The 19,914-nt window shown below is 45.4% G+C and overlaps 1 protein-coding gene across 7 annotated transcripts in view; it reads left to right on the top strand.

Moving 5' to 3' along the window:
• The window catches only part of ABLIM1 (actin binding LIM protein 1), a 330,589-nt gene that overhangs the window by 129,396 nt on the left and 181,279 nt on the right, over positions 1-19,914 (top strand). The window contains exon 1 of one of the 7 annotated variants that reach the window (XM_055560658.1): positions 8,654-8,811. The exons of the other annotated variants lie outside the window; for them this stretch is intronic. Within the exon in view, the coding sequence (XP_055416633.1) occupies positions 8,796-8,811 (16 nt within the window). The 5' untranslated portion in view covers positions 8,654-8,795. Of the gene's footprint in view, positions 1-8,653; positions 8,812-19,914 lie in introns of those variants that run through there. 7 annotated transcript variants of the gene reach the window in all.

The following is a 19,914-nucleotide window of genomic DNA, read 5'->3' as shown; positions in this document are numbered from 1 at the left end:
GACAGTGCAGATACACCCCATGGATGTCCAGCCAAGGGACAAGGAAGCTGGGGTATTTGTCTACCATCTTCCCATCAGTCACTGATGGAAAGCTGCTTCCAGGGGCGTTAACTCACTGCGATGTTTCCAGGAACCAGGTTTGACTTTTAGAAGTGAATGCCAAGGAGACATGGGCATTCAAAAGGAGGAATCAGGGACTTCCCTGGTGGTCCAGTGGTTAAGACTTTGCCTTCCAATGCAAGGGATGCAGGTTTGATCCCTGGTCAGGGAGCTAAGATCCTATATGCCTTGTGGCCCAAACACCAAAACGTAAAACAGAAAGTTTTGTAACAAATTCAATAGAGACTTTAAAAATGGTCCCAATAAAAAATAAAAGAAGGAGGAATGCATATGTGTAAGAACATAGGGAGGACTCATAGGAACCCAGAAAGTGCCGAGCAGGCAGGCCTCAGGAAGCATAGGATTCTAGGCTGCCCCAGGACCATCGGTTCAGTCCCAGTCTCCTCCCTCCCCATTGGCTTCCTCTTTAACTCCTCAGGATTTTGGTATCTGCGTGTCTCTGGGAAGCCTATTGCTGCTTGGTCTTACTTGATTTTTTAATACAATGCTGGCTCCTGCCTGGGACTTTTCTATATGACTCTGAGTTCAGATCCTCAGAAGTGAAAACCTAATTGACTCAGATCCTCTTTCTTAAGATAGGATATACCTTGCAAGTGCTTGGCCAGCTGAGGTGTGGGTCCCCCTGGCTCATCCAGTGTCCACCTGTGATCCAGTGAGCCATGGCCAAGGCATGAAGTCATATTGCCCAGTGCCCACTCAAAAGAGGGGACAGATGAGGAATGGTGAGGGCAAAGGCGCCTCTATCTGTGGGATTTTCCAGGCAAGAATGCTGGAGTGGGTTGCCATTTCCTCCTCCAAGGGAATCTTCTCAACCCAGGGATTGAACCCACGTCTTTTGCATCTCCTGCATTGGTAGGTAGATTCTTTACCATTGTGCCATCTGGGAAGCCCTTCCATTAAAAGTTCTACAAGTTTTTTTCCATTATTCCGCAGACTCTTTCTCACCTTGTCAAAGTGTTTTATATTCTACCTAATGTTGTCCTAAATAAAGTAAAATTTTACATTGTTGACATGAATTTGGAGCTTTTGTGTTTAAGCTATGCCCTACTCATTTTGACTGCAAATATAAGAGGACTGAACTCATTTGTGGAATCACTGAAATTGCACAATTTATATTTCATAGATTGTAGAGGCATATGTATTTTAATCTTTCCAGAAGTGTGGGAATTTTGCACTCGACTAGCTCAACTGTTTTTTACTCAACTCAAATTTTACTGTTTGGATGCATGCACATTCTAGGGCATGCTGGAGTGGCAACCCACCCTAGTATTCTTGCTTGGAAAATCCCATGGAGAGAGAAGCCTGGCAGGCTATAGTCTGTGGGGTCACAAAGAATAGGACATGACTGAGTAACTGAGCATGCACGCAGGAATGCTATTCCTTAAGGATGATCAGAGAGGGTGGATGATGGAACTGCATCCTAGAAGACTTGAGAATGTGGATCTGAGTACAACATCTTTCCCTGTCCAGCCAAAGATGAGCCCAACAGGCCAAGATGAAGCCATTCATCTGCAGACCCTATGATAAGAAGTCAAAACACCAATGAAGGATAAAATATCAGGAGAGAAGATCATTTTATAGAGGCAAAATGCAAAATCATTTTCTTCTAGAAATGCCAAAGAAGTTGATACACATTGAGTGCATCTTGACTAAAAAAATGTGTGTTTTTGTGTGTGTGTGTGTGTGTGTCTGTGTGTGTGTAGCTGGGCATAGGGAAAGGGTGACTCTTTTGTGACCTCTGTGGAAAAAAAGACCCAACAAAGCAAAGGGAGAGCCCATGGCTTTGGATTCTGACAAACCTGTTTCCTCAAGTGTAAAGAAAATATTATTTTATCCAGTTGTTAGGAGGATTAAATGAGGTGATAAATGATTGTAAAGAGACCAGAATGGTGGCTGACACATAATAAGCTCCCTGTAAATGACAACAAAAGTCGTAATTAACTTACAGCTGATTCACGTTGTTGTGCGGCGGAAACTAACACAACATTGTAAAGCAGTTATACACCAATAAAAAATCAAGTTGTAAAAAAAGCAAGAAAAGAAAATTAGTATGAAGTAAGCTTGGCATAGATAACTGTTTCTTGGGGGTTGAGTTTGGGAATTACTATAATTTAACCCCAATAATAAATGTGTTAAAAGAGGGGGAAAGGTGGTATTTAGGAGTAGTTATAAAGGAGATTTCATAAAATGCTACCTGGTTAAGTTCCTTTCAACTTGTTTCTCCCAAAGTGAATTACTGGTTTGCATCTTGGCAATTACTTTCAAGCAGCCACTAAATTGATTTATGTATGAGACTGAATTTACTTTTAATTTACTTGAGTGAGATTTCAAAATCAGTCTTTTTGATATAAAAGTGAACACTTAGCCAGCATTTTGACCTACTGTGGCAAGTCAGTGACGTTTGTGCCTTAGAATTGATCAAATGTCGCATGCCTACTTTGCGCCTATCACTATGTGAATCCAGATATTCACATGCGATCTCGGCCCTCAGAGAGCTCAGCTCTTGCAAAAATAGACACATAATTGCTTCACTGCAGTGTCATCGTATTTGGAGCACTAATGACATGCGTGTGCAAGGCTCACACAAATGTCAGGCGTGTGCAATGCTCAGTCTCCGTCGTGTCCAACTATTTGTAATCCCAGGCACTACTATGGTCTGCCAGGCTCCTCTATCCATGGACTTTTCCAGGCAAGAAAACTAGAGTGGGTTGCCATTTCCTACTCCAGTGGATCTTTTTGACCCAGGGATCAAAGCTGCATTGGCAGGTGGATTCTTTACCGTTGTGCCACCTGGGAAGCCCCACTGGTGACATGAAGTACCAGAAAGAAGAGGGTGTTGCTAGGAAATGCATCCCAGCTTCAGATGATAGTAAATAACCATTTTTCTTTTCCAGTACTGTATTTCTACCTGGAACATATTAGGGGAAAAGAAAAAGCTAATAATATTGGATTGGCCAAGAAGTTTATTTTGATTTTTCCATAAGAAGGCATGGAAAGCCCGAACAAACTTTTTGGCCAACTCACTAGTAAATTGGGGAAAAAAGAGACTTTTTCCCAAGTACTTCAGGGCTATTTCTGTACTTCTCGTGAGCTTCTCATGTGCCTGAAATTAGGCTAAAATCCATGAAACTCTCTGTACTATCAAAAGATCCTTTGAATTCCAGTAATCATTTCCAGTACACTTGTAGGAAAGTGACTGATTTTTACATTCCCCTGCAGTTAATATCTATAGTGAATTATTTATGGAAAGTTTTAAATACACTTGCCTGGTGGATCAGATGCTAAAAAACCTGCCTGCAATGCAGGAGACCCGGGTTCGATCCCTAGATTGGGAAGATCTCCTGGAGAAGGAAATGGCAATCCACTCCAGTATTCTTGCTTGGAGAATCCCGTGGACAGAGAAGCTTGGTGAGCTATAGTCCATGGGGTTGCAAAGAGTCGGACACAACTGAGTGACTAACATGCATTAGTGATTTTTCTTAAGCTGCAATCTGTTGCTTAGATCCAAACTCAGAATTGACTTCTGAGAAAGACCACAGAGAAGTTTTGGATACAAATGTAAATTATTCTACTTGAAGAACTCATGGAAAAGAACTTTGCTGGGCACCGATTCTGTGAGATTCACATGGAAAAAATCCTAAGAATTCTCCATTGAAGACCTAAGACTAGGATCAGGATCAAGAGGGATCAGACATTTAGGAATTTGTGTCCGACAGTAGGAAACTTTGGAATCGTCACTACCAATAAATTTTCATGAAGACTACAGTGAATGTCATGACAGTTATTATTTCAGCCCACTGAGAAGATGGGGGTTGTTTTTTAGATGGGGCAGCATTGGCTATAGCTATGTTTGTGAATTACATGTTCAGTCACTTTTGATGATACAGGCCAGTGTGCTAAGCCAGTCAGTGGTCCTTCATTACTTAAGGAGCTGGTGGTACAGCTCAAGTCTTAACCAGAAAATCTGAATCTTCAGACCTTGGATGGGAGCAGGTGTATGCATTTAAAGCACCCCTAGTGTTTTTCTCCCTGGAGGTCTGCAGACTGCGCTCTCAGGAGTCTGAAAAAGTATGAAACTCTCACAGCCTCATTGTGGACATCAAGCCATTATTACAGAAGGATAAGTCAATCCCAAATGGTTTGCGCTACTCAAAAAGCTATTTGTGTGACTGTCATTTTATTCTATTTTTCGGGGAAATATTTGTTGTTGTTGAGTCATTAAGTCATGTCCAACTCTTTGTGACCCCCTGATTGCAGCGTGCTAGGCTTCCCTGTCCTTCATATCCCCTGGAGTTTGCTCAAACTCATATCCATAGAGTTAGTGATGCCAACCAACCATCTCATCCTCTGTTGCCTCCTTCTCTTCCTGCACTCAATCTTTCTCAACATCAGAGTCTTTTCCAATGAATTGGCTCTTTCTTAAAAAAATGAATAAACATAGGCACAATCTGGTAAACACTGGACATGCCACACCAACACAATCCAGTTTGTAGGAAGGAGGCAGTATGATTGGACACACATCATGGCAGACTTTGAAATGTACCCACGGTCTTTTGAACCTAATCTGTAAAGAAATAGGTAGCTCAGTCCAAGGCTCTCATCACATCCCTTCAAAGGCTCAAATTCCTTACCGTGGCCTTCTGAACCTTCCATGACCTGCCACTGAGGCCTTAGCTTGAGGCTCTCCCTACTCCTTGTGAACACTGATCTTGATACCTTCTTGCCCTGTGACTCCACTTGGAACGATCTTCCCCGCTTTGTTCATTTGGCAGCCCTGTCTTGCCCCTTCATTCCTCCTAGAAGCCTCTGTTGACCCCCCCAGATTGGGCTCAGCGCTGCCCTGAGTCCTGTGTACTGGCTTCTGTCTTAGCACCTTCCTAGTCATGTTGAGTCCTTGTGCATGAGCAGCTCCTTCACTTGATGGTAAGCAACTCCTGCGCAGTGATCTCTCTCTTCCTGCATTGGACAGCCAGCCCTGGACCTGGTGTACCATCGATGCCCCATAAATGTCTGCTGTGAGATTGGTAGATGTAAACATTAAGTAGAAAGCTAATAACAAACTCATTCTCAAGTTTTCTTTCAGCCAGATACTGCTAGAAAGAATTTTGAGCACTCTTTTGCCAATGAGTCCAAAGCTTTTGAGGGGGTATCTGGAAGCCTGGGCTCCTGGGGACCAGGATGGAGGGGTCTGGAAATTCCTGCCTTATGGATGCATAAGCCACAGGAAACCTAAGACTCTGTAGAGAAGAGAGCAGTGAGGGCGTGGACTCCATCCAGCTGCTTGCTTTCTCGTCTTCACATTTCCCTCTTAATTGGCATGGGCTTCCCAGGTGGTGCCAGTGGTTAAGAAACCACCTGTCAATACAGGAGACGTAAGAGATGGGGGCTTGATCCCTGGGTTGGAAAGATCCCCTGGAGGAGGAGATGGCAACCCGCTCCAGCATTCTTGCCTGGAGAATCCCTAGGACAGAAGAGCCTGGTGGGCAACAGTCCATAGCGTTGCAAAGAGGCAGACACAACTGAAGCGACAGCATGCAGGCAAGCACTGTGGACGTGATGTACTCTTGAGTTTTTGCCACGAGTGGCTGTGTGCTCACAAAGCTTTTCTCTCCAGCAAAATGGTTTCTGTCCTTTGGTCACTTGTGGACAACCCTGCCTTCATTTTGTGAGTGAATGACAAGGCAGCAGTCAGTCAGTTTGAGAGAATAAAACAACAGATGAACCCACGGGTTGGTGTCTATATTATGAAGTCTTATCTCATCTGAGTGGAATGAGATTGAGATAAGCTCTTTGGAAATCTTCTCTAGAAATAATAATGAAAAGTCCTGTTGTCTTATGAGCTGTACAGTTTTTAACTTGTTTCATTTATTTTGCGGCGCTTCTTGTAGCTTGAACTAACTATAAAGCACAAAATATCTGTGCTTTGCTTCTGTTCTCAAAGCTCTTAACTATTTGGCCCTGAGGCAAGGAGACAAAAACAATTTGGTTTTACTCTGCCACAGTCCAAAAATAACTGTAGTAATATCCTCTTTGGTTATCTTAAAAGTATAGCGTGGAGGCTTTTATCCCAAAGTAGCAGTGTCTGACTGTTGGGGGGTGGGGGGGGGCGGACCTTAGCTATATGACTGTTATTTAGCAACTAAATGCTGGTGACTCATTCACTCTGACTGTGGTACAGGAAAATTCTTTCCATGGAAAACACAAGAAGGGAGGGGGGCAGAAATCTCTCTGAACCACTGTGTAGTATTTTCCTTTGGAAAAGGCTCCTCTGAAAATGAATAGGCACCAGCTGCTACTCGGCTGGCTTAGTCCCCAAAGCTCCTGGAGAGTCTTCCTCAACTGGGCTTTCTGAGCAGTTCATCCACAAAGGTATACAGGTAGGCTCAGAGCCACAATAAGGGATCAGTTTGGTTAATAAACTAAAACCTCGGGATTAAAAACAGTCACCTGAATAAAAGAGAAATTGAACTCACTGCATTCATAGTTGGAGAAGGAAATGGCAACCCACTCCAGTGTTCTTGCCTGGAGAATCCCAGGGACGGGGGAAGGCTGGTGGGCTACCGTCTACGGGGTCACACAGAGTCGGATACGACTGAAGCGACTTAGCAGCAGCAGCATTCATAGTACCTGGAATATTTATATGATGATTTGGTTTGGACTAGAAACCCAACGGTGTTTTACTGTCGCATTCCATTAGGAAGAGAGGGAGGGAGAGGGGGAGAGAAAGAGAGTTCTGTTCCCTTAGCTTTGCACCGAATAACATGAAAGCCTTGGGGAGAAGTGCCTCAGTGAGGTGCTAATCTATTGATGCCGCCAAAATATAATAAAATAAGTTCACCTGCGAGGCTCACAGCGCCAAACTAATTCTAGCTCCCTGAGTTTCATTTTGCTTGTCAGCATCTCCTCGAGGGCTCTGGCGGGGTTAGGGATGGGGGAAGGAGACTGTGCAGTGCTGGCCGTGAACATCTGGGGAGTTGAAAAGGGCTTCTCTTCCTGCTCCTGAGCCCTGCCCAGCCCTGAGGTCGCGCTGCTCTCATGCTAGGCTCTTCTTTATGAATGGAGGTTAGAGAAGCCGCTTAAAGGCTCTTCAGCGCTTACTCTCCAGCTGGCCGCTGACTTAGGAAAAACATGACCCTGTGGGGCTGCGATGGGGGCAGGGAGGGCTGTGGGAGAAGTTTGTGTCATAGGAAAGACGACCCAGGGGTTGGAGGGGCCTTCGCCCTTTCTTATAGGCGATGCCCAGGCTTTAAATAGTAAAGCCCTGAATCACAGATGTAGGAATGTCACAGCCGCTTGAGCTCTGCCACCCTAACCCCGCGGAAAACCAGCCCCGCCTGCTGTCATCTCAGCTCTAAACAAGCTCGGAGGCCACGATGAGGCAGGTTGCCTGACTTCATTCCTTTCTGTTACCGCGGCTGTCTTAGACCCAACACGGTACAATATTTGCACTAAAACAGTCTAATCCTGGCCTGTTCTGGTTCTGAAAGATGCGTGGTCCATCTGCTGTTCTCCCAGAGCAGCAGCATCTGCCTTTGTGTCTCTTGCTCATCACATCTCTCCCACACGGTGGGGAGCCTGTGAACGATCTGGGTTTGGGAGACAGGTGCTGGAAAGGGGTGGGTAGGTGGCTTGGTGACTCCACCCACTGGAAGTTACCTGCTCCCTGCAGACAGACCTGGGCTTCTGGGGGTCAGAAATTGAAAGCCAGGATCAGGGTTAGGCTGGTGAGGGATGTGGGTGTGACTGTTCACCCTTTGCTTTATGGGCTGGGAGGGCTCCTCCCTGACACATAGGGAACCAAGGGGGCTTGTCTAGAAAACGCTCAAGAATCGGGGAGAAGGGGAAAGTCAGAACCCCACCTAACAGGATAAGTCAGATTTTTACTTTGATTCTGGATTTGATCCTGGATGAGGGACTGAAGCCTGAAAAATGCCTCTTCCCAGGCTCCTCATTGTCCCAGTCTGTTCCCCTCTTCTCTCCCCACCCCTCCCCCCGCCCTGTTTCAGGTAAAGGGGGACAAGGGAAGTCAAACATCATTATTCATTTTTCATTATTACTGAGCCTCCAGGACCTTAAAAGTTGAAGGAAATGAACTGGAAGTCGTCACTTGCATTATTTTTCTACTAAGGCTAATTTTATTGATTCGGTTGGTCTGAGAGAAGCTGAATCTGAGAGAGCAGCAGTTATAGGAAACTAATAAGCTACCAATCGACTAGTTTGACTTACTGGAACAGTCCCTGGCTGCCCCTCACCGGCCCACCCACCCTCTCCTGGCAATCATTTATCAGACCCCGGGAGGTGCCGGTGCTCGGGGATCATTTTGATGCCGGTTCTGCCGGCGCGAGGAATGCTACGTGGTGTCAGTGACCAGAGCTTAGGACACTGGAATTTTGCATTTGTTACAGCAGCAGCTGTAGCGAGTGGCTGCGCCGGCCGAAGGGCAGCGTCCCCTAGCAGGGCGCGGCCACCACTTGGCGGCGATCGCTGGGGCGGCACCCGAGCTTGGCCCTAGAGATGGGGGCGGGATTTTAGAAAGAAGCCGGGACTCGGCGAGTGGATGGCCGGGCGCTTCCTCGCAGCCTCTGCAGCAGCCGATCTGTCTGCCCAGCGGCGCTCCCACTCCTAGACTTTGTTCCCGTTTCCTCCCGCGCTGCTCGCCAAAGGCACCGGTTACCATGGTGAAGGAGAAAGGTAATTATTAATATCGATCCCTGTGCATGGCTGCAGAAGTTGCACTGGTGCTACGGGGCTGGGCCACCTAATGGGGGACGATCAATGGAAAGCCAGGCAGACATGTTCTGGGTGTGAGAATCTGTATTGTGAAGTCCGGGTTTGCATAGAGCAGAGACTTACTTCATTAAGAACCTTTCATTTAGCCACGGCGCGTCCCAAGAGCATTCCTATTTCTGGAGTGTTTGCACAGCCGAGCTCCCAGGGCGTGTGTCTTTTTTGATCGCTATTGCATTTGGAATTTTTGGTTGTGTTTGAGACTTGCCTTCCTGCCTTCATCCTAGCCTTCACTCTTCCTCACTCACCCCCACCGAAATCAATAAATTAATGAAGCAGTGTAATGAAAGGGCCCTTCTACCAGGTCTAGGCTGTGTTGGGACCTGCCCAAGCTTAGCTCAAAGTTCCAAACGGTTGGTCTTTAAGATTCCAGGTGTGCCTCTCTAATAACCTGTCATTTCAGCGACATCCCTAATCACTCCTCCAAACACCTTAAAAGATGGGTTACATGTCAAGGGCGGCAAATCATGTCTTAAGAATGTGAAAAGGGAGAGGATGGTCACGCTCTGCACAGGCATACCATATTTATGCACTGGGCGTGGTCCGAAATGGAAGTTAAACTTTTCAGAATTGAATTGTTATTTAACTTATTCATTTGTCTCGGAAATGTAAAAGAGCACAACAATGTTTGATTTTAGTTATCCAAGTCATATATAAATATGTCTTATGTTAAGAAAGTATAGTGTCACAGGAGATTAGAGAGTGAAAGATGAAATCTTGCCCTTACCTGGTTCACTTTCATGTCCCCTTTTCTCTTGAGGCAAAATTGTTAATAGTGTGTATCCTTCAAGAACTTATAGAAGGAATAAGATAGATAGATAGATAGAAGTGTTAAAAAAGGATCATTGTCTGATCATTTTTTCGTGACTCGATTCTTTTCTGTTAATAATATGTCTTTGGGACCTTCACTACATCATTTGAGAGTGTGAGTAACCACCACTGAATTTTGCATTTTGGTAAGCTTGGATGTATTCTGCCACATTTCCTGACTGTGGACATACTATTCTCCATAAACACAGATGTCTGCTCTTTGGGCGCTGTCTTCAACATTTCCGTGATTTATCTTTGTCTACTTTCTCTTAAAGCCCCTACAGGGAGTAAATGTGAGGTGAACGTGCTGAACTCAAGCTGATCCCTATTGTTGGAAACTCAATTCAGGTTTATTATACTAGTGGATGGATGGAGGAATAGGATCACAACAGCTAACCGTGTTAGGGCCGCACCTTAGCACAAAGAGAAACAGCTTCTGGTCAGTCCATTCTGCTCCTATGTATCTTTCATAAATCACAGAGTTTAGCTTGGTTTTACACGGACTAAGGGGTAATTGAACGAAATGATTTAGTGAGAATAAAGGTGCTTCTAATAATATTTCCTCTCTTTTTGGGGTGCCACCAGGAACCCTAAATAAAGACGTTGACATTTAATCAAGGTCAGGTCTCTTCATTTTTACCTCCCCCACAGCTGAAACAAACTGACTCTGATCTCTACTGCTAATGGTTTTGAGTTTGTTTCCCCAATATGAGTAATTTATGAGCAATGGGAAAGGGGATTGCAAAGGTCACTTCCCAATTCCATCCCCCAGGGGCCCATGGAAGCCCTGGACTTGCTGTTCGTGGTGAATGTTTTATAGGTCAGTAGTCCCCAAATAGCAACTCTTCTTAAGTCATTAGAGACTTCCCAAAGCTTGGATTGCCTGGGTTCACGTTTGCTTTACAAGTCAGTAACCACTTTCTGACTAGAACACTTTGGACAGGCCACCGAGAGGTCACATACTAGTTTTATCTAAGCCCTTAGCCTCTGATTAAAGGCTGTTCCTTTTCTATTTTGAGGTCCATGTCAGTCTCCACTTCTGCCTCTCAGCTCCCTGATTGCATTGACCTCAGTCAACAGCAGGGAAAGGCAGGGTTTTTGGTGGGTGCACAAGGGCTTCAGTGGAAAGAAAGGAATTTCATTAAAGCTTCTAAAGCCAGAAGGGCACAGGAGCACTTGCAGTCCAGGCATTCATCCTAGACCCGAGAAAACTGGGTTTCAGAAAGGGTTAGTAAATTGTTCAAAATCACACAGCAGGTAACTGGAATAAGTTCAGGTTTATTATACTACTGGGTGGATGGAGAACATAGAGGAGACTCATCCTCTGTGTTCCATCACAGGAGGACACAGCTCAGTGTCTGCATTTATCACCCACTAGCTCCATCACTAGACAGTGAACCTCTCCGAAGCAGCCCTGTGTCTCTACCTTTAATTTTTCAGTTCATAGCTTGACACCTCACGTCATAGATTCTCAGAGTTGAGGCCGGTTGGCCCATTGTCAGAGCTAGATCTGGAACCTGTGCCCTCCTGATCCTGAGACTTTTCCAGTATGCTCTGCTTCCTCTTGCTTCCAGAGAGTTCCAGCTTCTTCCTTCCTCTTGGGGCAGACACGAATCAGCCGGGAGCGAGTTTGCGTCATGGTAGCATCCATCCTGAGGAGCACGAGAAGTCTTCTGAAGAAGTGACATAGGTTCCCTGTTGCTCATCACTTGGAGATGGTTTAGGTCACACTGGTCTGTGCTGCCATTTTCTCTCCTGGATAAAGTTTCCATGACACTGACAGAAAGAAAGCCTGCTGGCAGATCACACGTCTGCAAGTGTGGAATGACATTGGCCAACCAACTTTGACCCTCATCCTCTTCTGTTCTCCCAACCAGGCACCCACCCACTTCCAGTTGTAGACCCTTATTGATCTGGGAATCTTGATGAAATAGTTGTTTCTCTGATGCTTTCAAGGGCATCTTAACCTTGCTGTGTCCTGTAACAAAGAAGCAGGAGAGATTTTTGTGGGTTTATCAGTCAATATCTGTCTTCCTGAATACACTTTCATCTCCCTAAACTCCAGTGGCCTAGTCTACTCATTATAAACTTTAATTCTAGCTTATGTGTGTCCTACTGCAAGTTTTAAAAATAAACATGAAGGGGATTTATTATTTCTTAGTGTTAGAGGAAACAAGTATAAGCAAATATTAGAGATTAAGTTATGTAAACATTCATTTGTTTAAATAATAAGGGAGCTTAGGGTTTGGAAAAGGTTTGATCCTTCATGTAAGAAGGATGAAAATTCAGCAGTGAGGGAGGCACATCACGGAAAACAATTCTACAGTTGAGCACATCGTTTTTTGTTTGTTGTGTTTCCCGGAAGTTTTCTGCCACTGTTGGATGACCCAACTTGCTTTTAAGGTAGTGAAAAGTGAAAGTGTTAGTTGCTCAGTTGTGTCCAACTCTTTGTGACCCCATGGATTGTCACCCACCAGGCTCCTCCATCCATGGAATTCTCCAGGCAGGAATACTGGAGGGGGTTGCCATTTCCTTCTCTGGGAGATCTTCCCGACCCAGGGATTGAACCCAGATCTCCTGTATTGTAAGCAGATTCTTTACCATCTGAGCCACCAGGGAAGCTCTTTTAAGTAGAGCAGGACCCAGTGAGACTCATTCTAGTTCATCCTTGATGGAGAGATGTTCACTGTCCACCTGACATTCCAGTGTATGGGATGCACACGTGCATGCACACACACAATATGGGACACACACACTCACAGAGTATAGGACACAGACACACACATATGGGGCAGTCTTGTTTCTTAGCAGCTTCTAAGAACAGTGGTATACTGGGTCTCAAATGTGTCCTACAGACGGGCACCAAAGTAATCCTCTTAGGATGCTGATGTCATCATATTTCCAGGCGAAAAACCTAAATGAGTGACAAGGTAAATTTCACAACTTCCTGCTAATCATTGAGGATTCTCTCCAAGTCCTTAAATTCCCTCCTCCCTACCCCCATCTAAGCCAGTCTTGTTTTATTTGTAATATTATTATTAAACCTGCCAGTTATTGAAATGGCAGGCTTTGCATTGACACCTTTACATACATCACCTCTAATCTTTGAGCCCATCAGGGTCAGTGGCACTCCTCCCCTTTAGTAAATGAGAAAGAGGAGGTTAGTGGGAGTTCAGCCACTTGCCAGAGATCACTTAAAAAGTAGAAGAGCTGATTTTCTACCCAGGCCATTATGGCTGCAGAATCTGCACTAATTGTTCCTATGCTCCAACTACCCCCCCCCCTAATTTTTACTGTTTGAATAATCATGGATATATTTTCCATCTCCATCATGGTGTCATTCGGCCCCTCCTGCCCCATAAGAAATACATATTGTCTCCTTTTGCATATTTGCCCATGACCTAACTCGAATTCTGCTTCCTTACAATAGTTTTCAAAGGCCCATCCCTTCTGTAAATTCTTCTCGAATTACTCTGAGCACCTAAGTCAACACCAGAGAAATTAAACAACAATCTATCACTTGTACGACTTAAGAAAGAGTGTCCCTCTCCCTCAGGAGTTGCTGACTTCATATACCATCTTATGAAACAAGCTTTAGAGTTGCCAAGTGTTGCTGCCTCTAACGGTGTCTGTCCTTCCACCCCATCCCACTCCTCCCAAACACCCACACCCACACAAACACTCCCCACTCAAGAGCGTGCACACAGCCTAATGTAATCGAAACCCATTTCTGTTCCATCCTTGGGGAAGTCTGAGAACAGATTGCTCTCTGCAGTGTGATAATTCATCATCCATTCGAGTCGCCTCCCAGGCCCCCCGTTGGTGTAGACTAGCTCCTCCGAGATTCAGTTTCCCAACCCTGCTTCCCAGGTGGGTGTTTCATATCCTACCCTGACCTGCTCTTGAAACTGTCTAGGTTGTTCATTTTTCCTTAATTTTAAAAGCCCCAAGTTTTTCAAGGGGACACCAATGGCAAGAACATTTCCTAAGTAAAGTCTAAAGGGAAACTATTGATTTAAAGAGACACCACAATGCTACAAGCTTCAGAATACATTGTCTGGATTAGCGACTTACACACACATCTCAGTTGTGAACTTTGCATCTTTAGAGGGAGCAGAGATCCAGTTTTGTCACCATATTCCACTGGAGAGGGGAAAAAAAAAACCCCAAGTGTGAATTTCTCTTACTGTTTTATAAATGAAATAGTACTACTCTCACCAGGAAGTATGACTCTGCCCCACTTGTCTTCAGGACCAAAGGGCTGTCTAGATGATGGGATTTCTAAGGCTAAGGGAAAGAACTTCACATTTTAAAAAATCACAACAAATCCTTGCCCTCTGCCACCTACTCATTAATGCCTAAAGAAATGCTTATCTAGAGAGAGAGAGAGAAGAAAAAGACCTCGTTTCCACAATTAGAGTTACGGCTGACTATGGAAAGACATCTGAGAGAAGGAATGAAGTGAGGTGAGTCACCCATTGCCGGGAGCCGGCATATTGCATATTGAGTGAGGATCTGGAATAGCTCAACTGGAATTCTATCACTGCCGGGAGCCAGCGTGAGGCACTCCGCCCATGACAAAGGTCATGAGGAAGGAGGCTCGGCATACGCAAAGGCGGGATCGAGCCTCAGGAGTCCCCCTGGAAATTCTCGAGCATCTACCCCCAAAACCAGAGTCTGCCTACTTTCTGCTTTGTGCTTTCACCTACACCTCTGACTTTACGGGGGGCTGTCTCCCACTACCTCTCTCTGGAAAAAGAGTTAGCTTACAGCTCCAGTTAATAATTCCTGGGTGTGACAGTGTTTAACCTACAAACTCCTTTGGAAATCCTCTAGCCTGCCTGAATAGGTTTTTCCGGCCACATATGATTGTTCAGAGCCTCCCAACTGTGAGAGGCAAGAGATGTTCTAAACTGCCTAAACACAGATTCCTTTGAGTAGTTAAAAGATTAATTAGAAATTGTATTGGTGAAGGGTTTTTTCACTTGTTGAGCCAGTTTGCTGCTAAGTCTCCATACTCCTTACCTACTGTGTCCTTGGCAGTGTATTGATTGATATAATGGGTGTATAGAAATGTAAAATGCAGCTTTGTCTAATGCTTTTTGGAAGGCTGGTGCCTGACTTTGGAATAATCACCTTTAGAGAAAAATAAGTTTCTTAAAATGTTAACAGGCCTCCGGGCAAGAAGATGATGTCAATCACCTGAACTTTTGCATATGATAAGTTTGAAAGCCTGGCTTCGATTAGGACCAGGAACTGCTGTCCTTGCATGACTCCACCCCTTCCCCCATTATCCTCTATGCACAACTTTAGGTATAAAAACTACTTTGGAAAATAAAGTGCGGGCCTTGCTCACCAACGCTTGGTCTCCCCATGTCATTCTTCCCTTTAACTTCCAGCTGAGCATCCATCTGGAGCGCGGATGTCCTCTGCGACCATTTATTTGCCTGGGCTTCTAAGACCCACTCGAGAAGGTGTCTAAGGTGGGGCACCTTCCGCTATTCGAGAGGGCGCCTGCGGCCTCCGTGGTCAGAGCTAACCTGGTGTCACGGGTTATATTGATTTTCTGCGTAAACCAAGCCACTCAGCTTCTTTTCTCCACTGAATTTTCCTACTGAGCTATCCTTATTTCAGCCGCTTTTCTCCACTGAATTTTCCTACTGAGCTATCCTTATTTCAGCCGCTTTTCTCCACTGAATTTCCTCACTGAGCTATCCTCATTCTATTACTCTTTGTATCCTTAATTAAAGTGTAATTAAGCAGTTGTTCCCTGACCCTCGCCTAGCCGTCTCTCCTTCGAATACCCTGGATCAGCCGGGGCTGGTCCCCGGCAACCCATGGACTATACAGTCCATGAAGTTCTCCAGGCCAGAATACTGGAGTGGGTAGCCTTTCCCTTATCCAGAGAGAAGGAATACATTGACTTAAATTTACCCAGAGCTCTTGAGAGCAATCTTCAGCTGATTGGGCCACTTAGAAGTGATCCTGCCTCTTGCTTCTCTGATGACCTGGTCAGGTGACCAGGGAGGATGAAACACCCAGTACTGTTTCATAGAAACTCTCTTTTAAAGAACAAGAAATTAACTTTCCAAAGTCCTGCAGAAAAGATGTCCTAAGTGAGACCGTGCTGCGATTCATGGGGTTGCAGAGTCGGACACGACTGAGCGACTGATCTGATCTGAGACCCAGCCCACTAAAAGCAAAATCTTGGCACTGATTCTCTGTGAGGAGGGGCCCCTTGATGTCATCATCATATTCACTGCCCCTGGGAGGCAAGCAGGAGGGTCCTCATACTGCTGGCATCTCATATGCCAAAGCCAAAACACGGAGGCTTTTCCTGAGCCAGCATTGGAGCGTCAGCAGACTTTTCAGAAGGTGCAGTGATGGGTGAGTGGTGCAGGATTTCTTCCCATTGTGGTTGAGCCTTCTCTGGGCACACCACAGTAGAAACCAGCCCAGCTTCCTATTTCATTGTGTGTTGGTCTGATGGTGACTCATACCGAGAGGTATGCTTATCCCAAACTGGCAGGAGCTGTGTATTCAAGGGCAAATTTTGTTAGCCGTGGGGGAGGGTGAATATTTGTAGGCATGACCTCTTTTCTCTGAAACATTGTTTTTGTGTTCACACTGACATGATTAATGCTATTAAGGTCCAGTGTGCCCTGGGGGGCACCAGGGGTGAGTTTCTGTGTCCCATTGCAATCAAACAGGCTGAGTTTTTTGAATACTTAGACTTAACTGTGAAGATGCTGGCTTTCTTAAGCTTTCAGAGAAATTACTGTCTAGGGCAGTGGTTCTCAAGTGTTAGCAGACATGAGGGCCACCGGGAGTTTGGTCAGAGTGGGGATTTCTGGACCCTGGTCCCAGAGTTCTGGTTTAGTAAATCTGAGAAAGGGCCTGAGACTTTGCACTTCTAGCAATTCCCAAGTGATGTTGATGCTCACGGTTCAGGGACCATACTTGGACACTATCATGGTTTCTTGTCCGTAAAATGATCAGCGTTCTAGGCAGAGAAGAGAGAACTTTTATATAAGTAGCCTCTTTGCTCTCTCGCCAGTTTTATCTTGCTTATAATGCAGATGGCAAAGTCAAGAGCATTGTTTTCATTTTGATTCTCTTGCAGCATAGGATGAAGCTTCGATTCATAGAATGGAAACCTTCTGTGAGACTTGAGCGAGCAGAGGCTGCTGTCAGTATATGACACTGGACGTGTAGGGGGTGGGCAGGGTGGGAGCTGGGGGGGAGTTACAGGGCACCTTTTCCTGGGAGTGAGTTGGGGCTCAGCTTGGCTTGGGGGAGTCAAGGCACAAATGTGCCATTCTGTAACCATCACTCCCAATTCCGAAGGGTTTGTTGAGCATTTTTACTGTGGGTCGTAGACCTCTTTGGAATCCTTTGGTTAGAGACAGTTTCAGGAGCTATCTTGGCTCACAAGAGCTGCAACCATTTAGTGTCTGAGGAGCTAAAATGTGTTATTAAAACCTCAAGCAGTTTTAATAGAGTTTTTATAGAGCATTGTCTATATTCTTATTGTTGGTCTATATTCTGTTGTTGTTGAACCACAGATTGTTCAACAATCTGTATTCACAGTGCTCTTTGAAACACTGTGAAGGGAGAAATTTAAGAAATATTAAAAGAAGCAGAGAATGGTAGAAAAAGATAGCAAGGTTATTTCACACGGAGTTTCTGGAAGGACATGAGAGAGAGGCTACACCCCTCAGAAAAATGGCAGGCGCTGTGGGCTCCCTGGTCTGTGGAGGGTCCCCTAAGTGGCACGTGGGGCTAGATGAGTGTTGGGGGATTGCCACGTGGGGGAGCCCTGTCTGGACAGCTACTGGGGAACAGTTTTAGGGCTGACTGGTGGGAATGGTATCTGCTGGACTAGGTTCAATGATGCTGTTCCTGCTCAGCTGGAAGATGTTGCCAGTCCTGCCGCGTGTGAAGAGCCCAGCCTGAAGCAGTGACCCATAGCAACCAGTGTCTTGAATGCATCACAAATTTATAAAGGTCTACTCTCTGCAAGGCATTTTGAGGGTAACCTAATACATGGAAAAGGTCCTGCCTTCAGCAGGTTAATGAATTACCAGTGGTGGCAGGGGTGCTGATTGAAAATAGAAGCAACACAAGGTGATCATAAGGAGTATAAATGGTATTCTGCTGAGCTTCCACGGAAGAGTTAGTGTTTCAAATGAATCAGAAAAGGCTTTACAGAAAAGGGAGCATTTATGATTGGCCTTGAAGGGTTCTGTTAATTTCTTCCTGTTAGGGATGGTGTTTAATTCAGTTCAAACCCATTATACAGTGTCTGCTCCATGGTAAGTATTCAGTGAATGTTGAATGAACTGAAAAGTGGATGAAGGATGTGTATGGGTAGAGAGATGGGTATTCTTAAGTGTTTATTCAGAGTCTAATAAGAAATTAGCTATCTGGGTACAGAAACAAAATGCAATTCTTGACCTAAAAGCACTCACATTCTAACAAGGAACATAAACACAAAAATACATAATTATGATACATGTGAAATGTATGCGACAAAGAACTCTTTAATGTGGGACTGCAGTGCAGGGGGCTGGCTAATTCTCCTGGAAGGTCATGGCAGACTAGGCTTTGAAGGATGAACAGGAGTGCAACAAACGAATAAAGGGGAAATGAGAGAAAGGTTTCCAATTGGCAAGACAGAAGCAGAGAAGGAAATGCAGCCAGCTGAGTTTGGCAGGAACTACCATTAGTCATGAGGGACTGCAGTAACCATGGGGAAGGGTAAATGGAGGGCTTTGCAGGTCAGGTTGAGTTGAGGATGGATAGAACCAGAGGTTGTACATTCAGATGCCTCTAAGAATCAGACAGATGATCTAGATGAGTGGAGATGGGACCAGACAGGATGGCAGGGCCTTCTCTACAGTAAAAGCCACCCTATTGCTCTATCCTGGTTCACACAAAACTAGGAACAGAGGGATGTGGGCCACGGGGCCAGACCTTCCAGTTTTCAAGAGTGACTAGAAACGGGTTTTTCTGTAAAAATCTCCAGATGCTTAAAGTTGGCAAGTGATTCAACTTTCTCTTCAAAAAATCTTCATGTAGGCCAAACAAAACGTATCTGTGGGCAGCACTCAGCCCAAGGACCTTCTGATTGTGGTCTAATTGTGGTCTGTGCTCACCAAGCCTACCCACAATAAGAAACACATTTTCACACAAAAAGACTAAAGACTTCTACACTTACACATATAGATGGCTAATGAAAAAGTCATGTGAAGCAATACTCATCCTTCACTCTCTGCTCTTTTCTAGTCTCTTCTATTTTTTTTATTATGTGGCTCAGTGGTAAAGAATCTACCTGCCAGTGCAGGAGACTTAAGAGATCTGGGTTCAATCACTGGGTTGGGAAGATCCCCTGGAGCAGGAAATGACAACCCACTCTGGTTTTCTTGCCTGGGAAATCCCACGGACAGAGGAGCCTGGTGGGCTACAGTCCATAGGGTCTCAAAGAGTCCGACACCACTGAACGACTTAGCACACATGCACCCCTCTCTTGGAAAATCTGAGAGGTGATCTGTCATTGAAAGGCTACTGTGCAGCAGGAAAGGGATGGTCATCCTTTGAGTTTCGAGTGTGTCTGCCATCACTCCTATCTTGAGTCAGAGGCATTCCTGCAAGATCCAACAGGACTCAAAAAGAGCGCAGACTATGAAGCAAGAGTGCAAGAGTGCCTTCTTGCCATTGAAAGGAGCAGCCATGATGGAGAGACCCCTAGGGAAAGGTCGTGCTTACTATGAAAGCCCAGGACCATAGGGAGGCAGCACGGATATGGTAGCTTTGCAAGACAGGTAGAAAAAAAGGCAGCTGACAAGCATGAATGAAACAAGCAAGGCCAGACAGAGAGCAGCAGTCTGCTAGGCCAGAGAGTATCCGATACAATATTACCTGTGCGGTGCCAGACCATCAGGAGCAGGTTTGAAGATGAGATGGGAAGTCCCCTTGTTTTTACAGGACCTCTGGGTTGCCTCCCTGCATTCTCATCCTCACATGGGCGAGCGGCCCCCTCTGGAGTTGTGCAGCCCACGGCCTGCACGTCTTCCTTCCCCAGAGGCAGTGATGCTAGGGAGCGAATGCTGGGGTTGGTATCAGTTGAATCACGACTCCCCACTTTCCAGAGGATGTAGAGCCAAGCTCTTCACCTGAGTGAGATTCTGTTTCTTT

This window comes from Bubalus kerabau, chromosome 22 (assembly GCF_029407905.1).
Source record: "Bubalus kerabau isolate K-KA32 ecotype Philippines breed swamp buffalo chromosome 22, PCC_UOA_SB_1v2, whole genome shotgun sequence".
NCBI lineage: Eukaryota > Metazoa > Chordata > Mammalia > Artiodactyla > Bovidae > Bubalus > Bubalus kerabau.
Note: the sequence above shows the minus strand (reverse complement) of the source record. Positions and strands in the feature narration are given on the sequence as shown.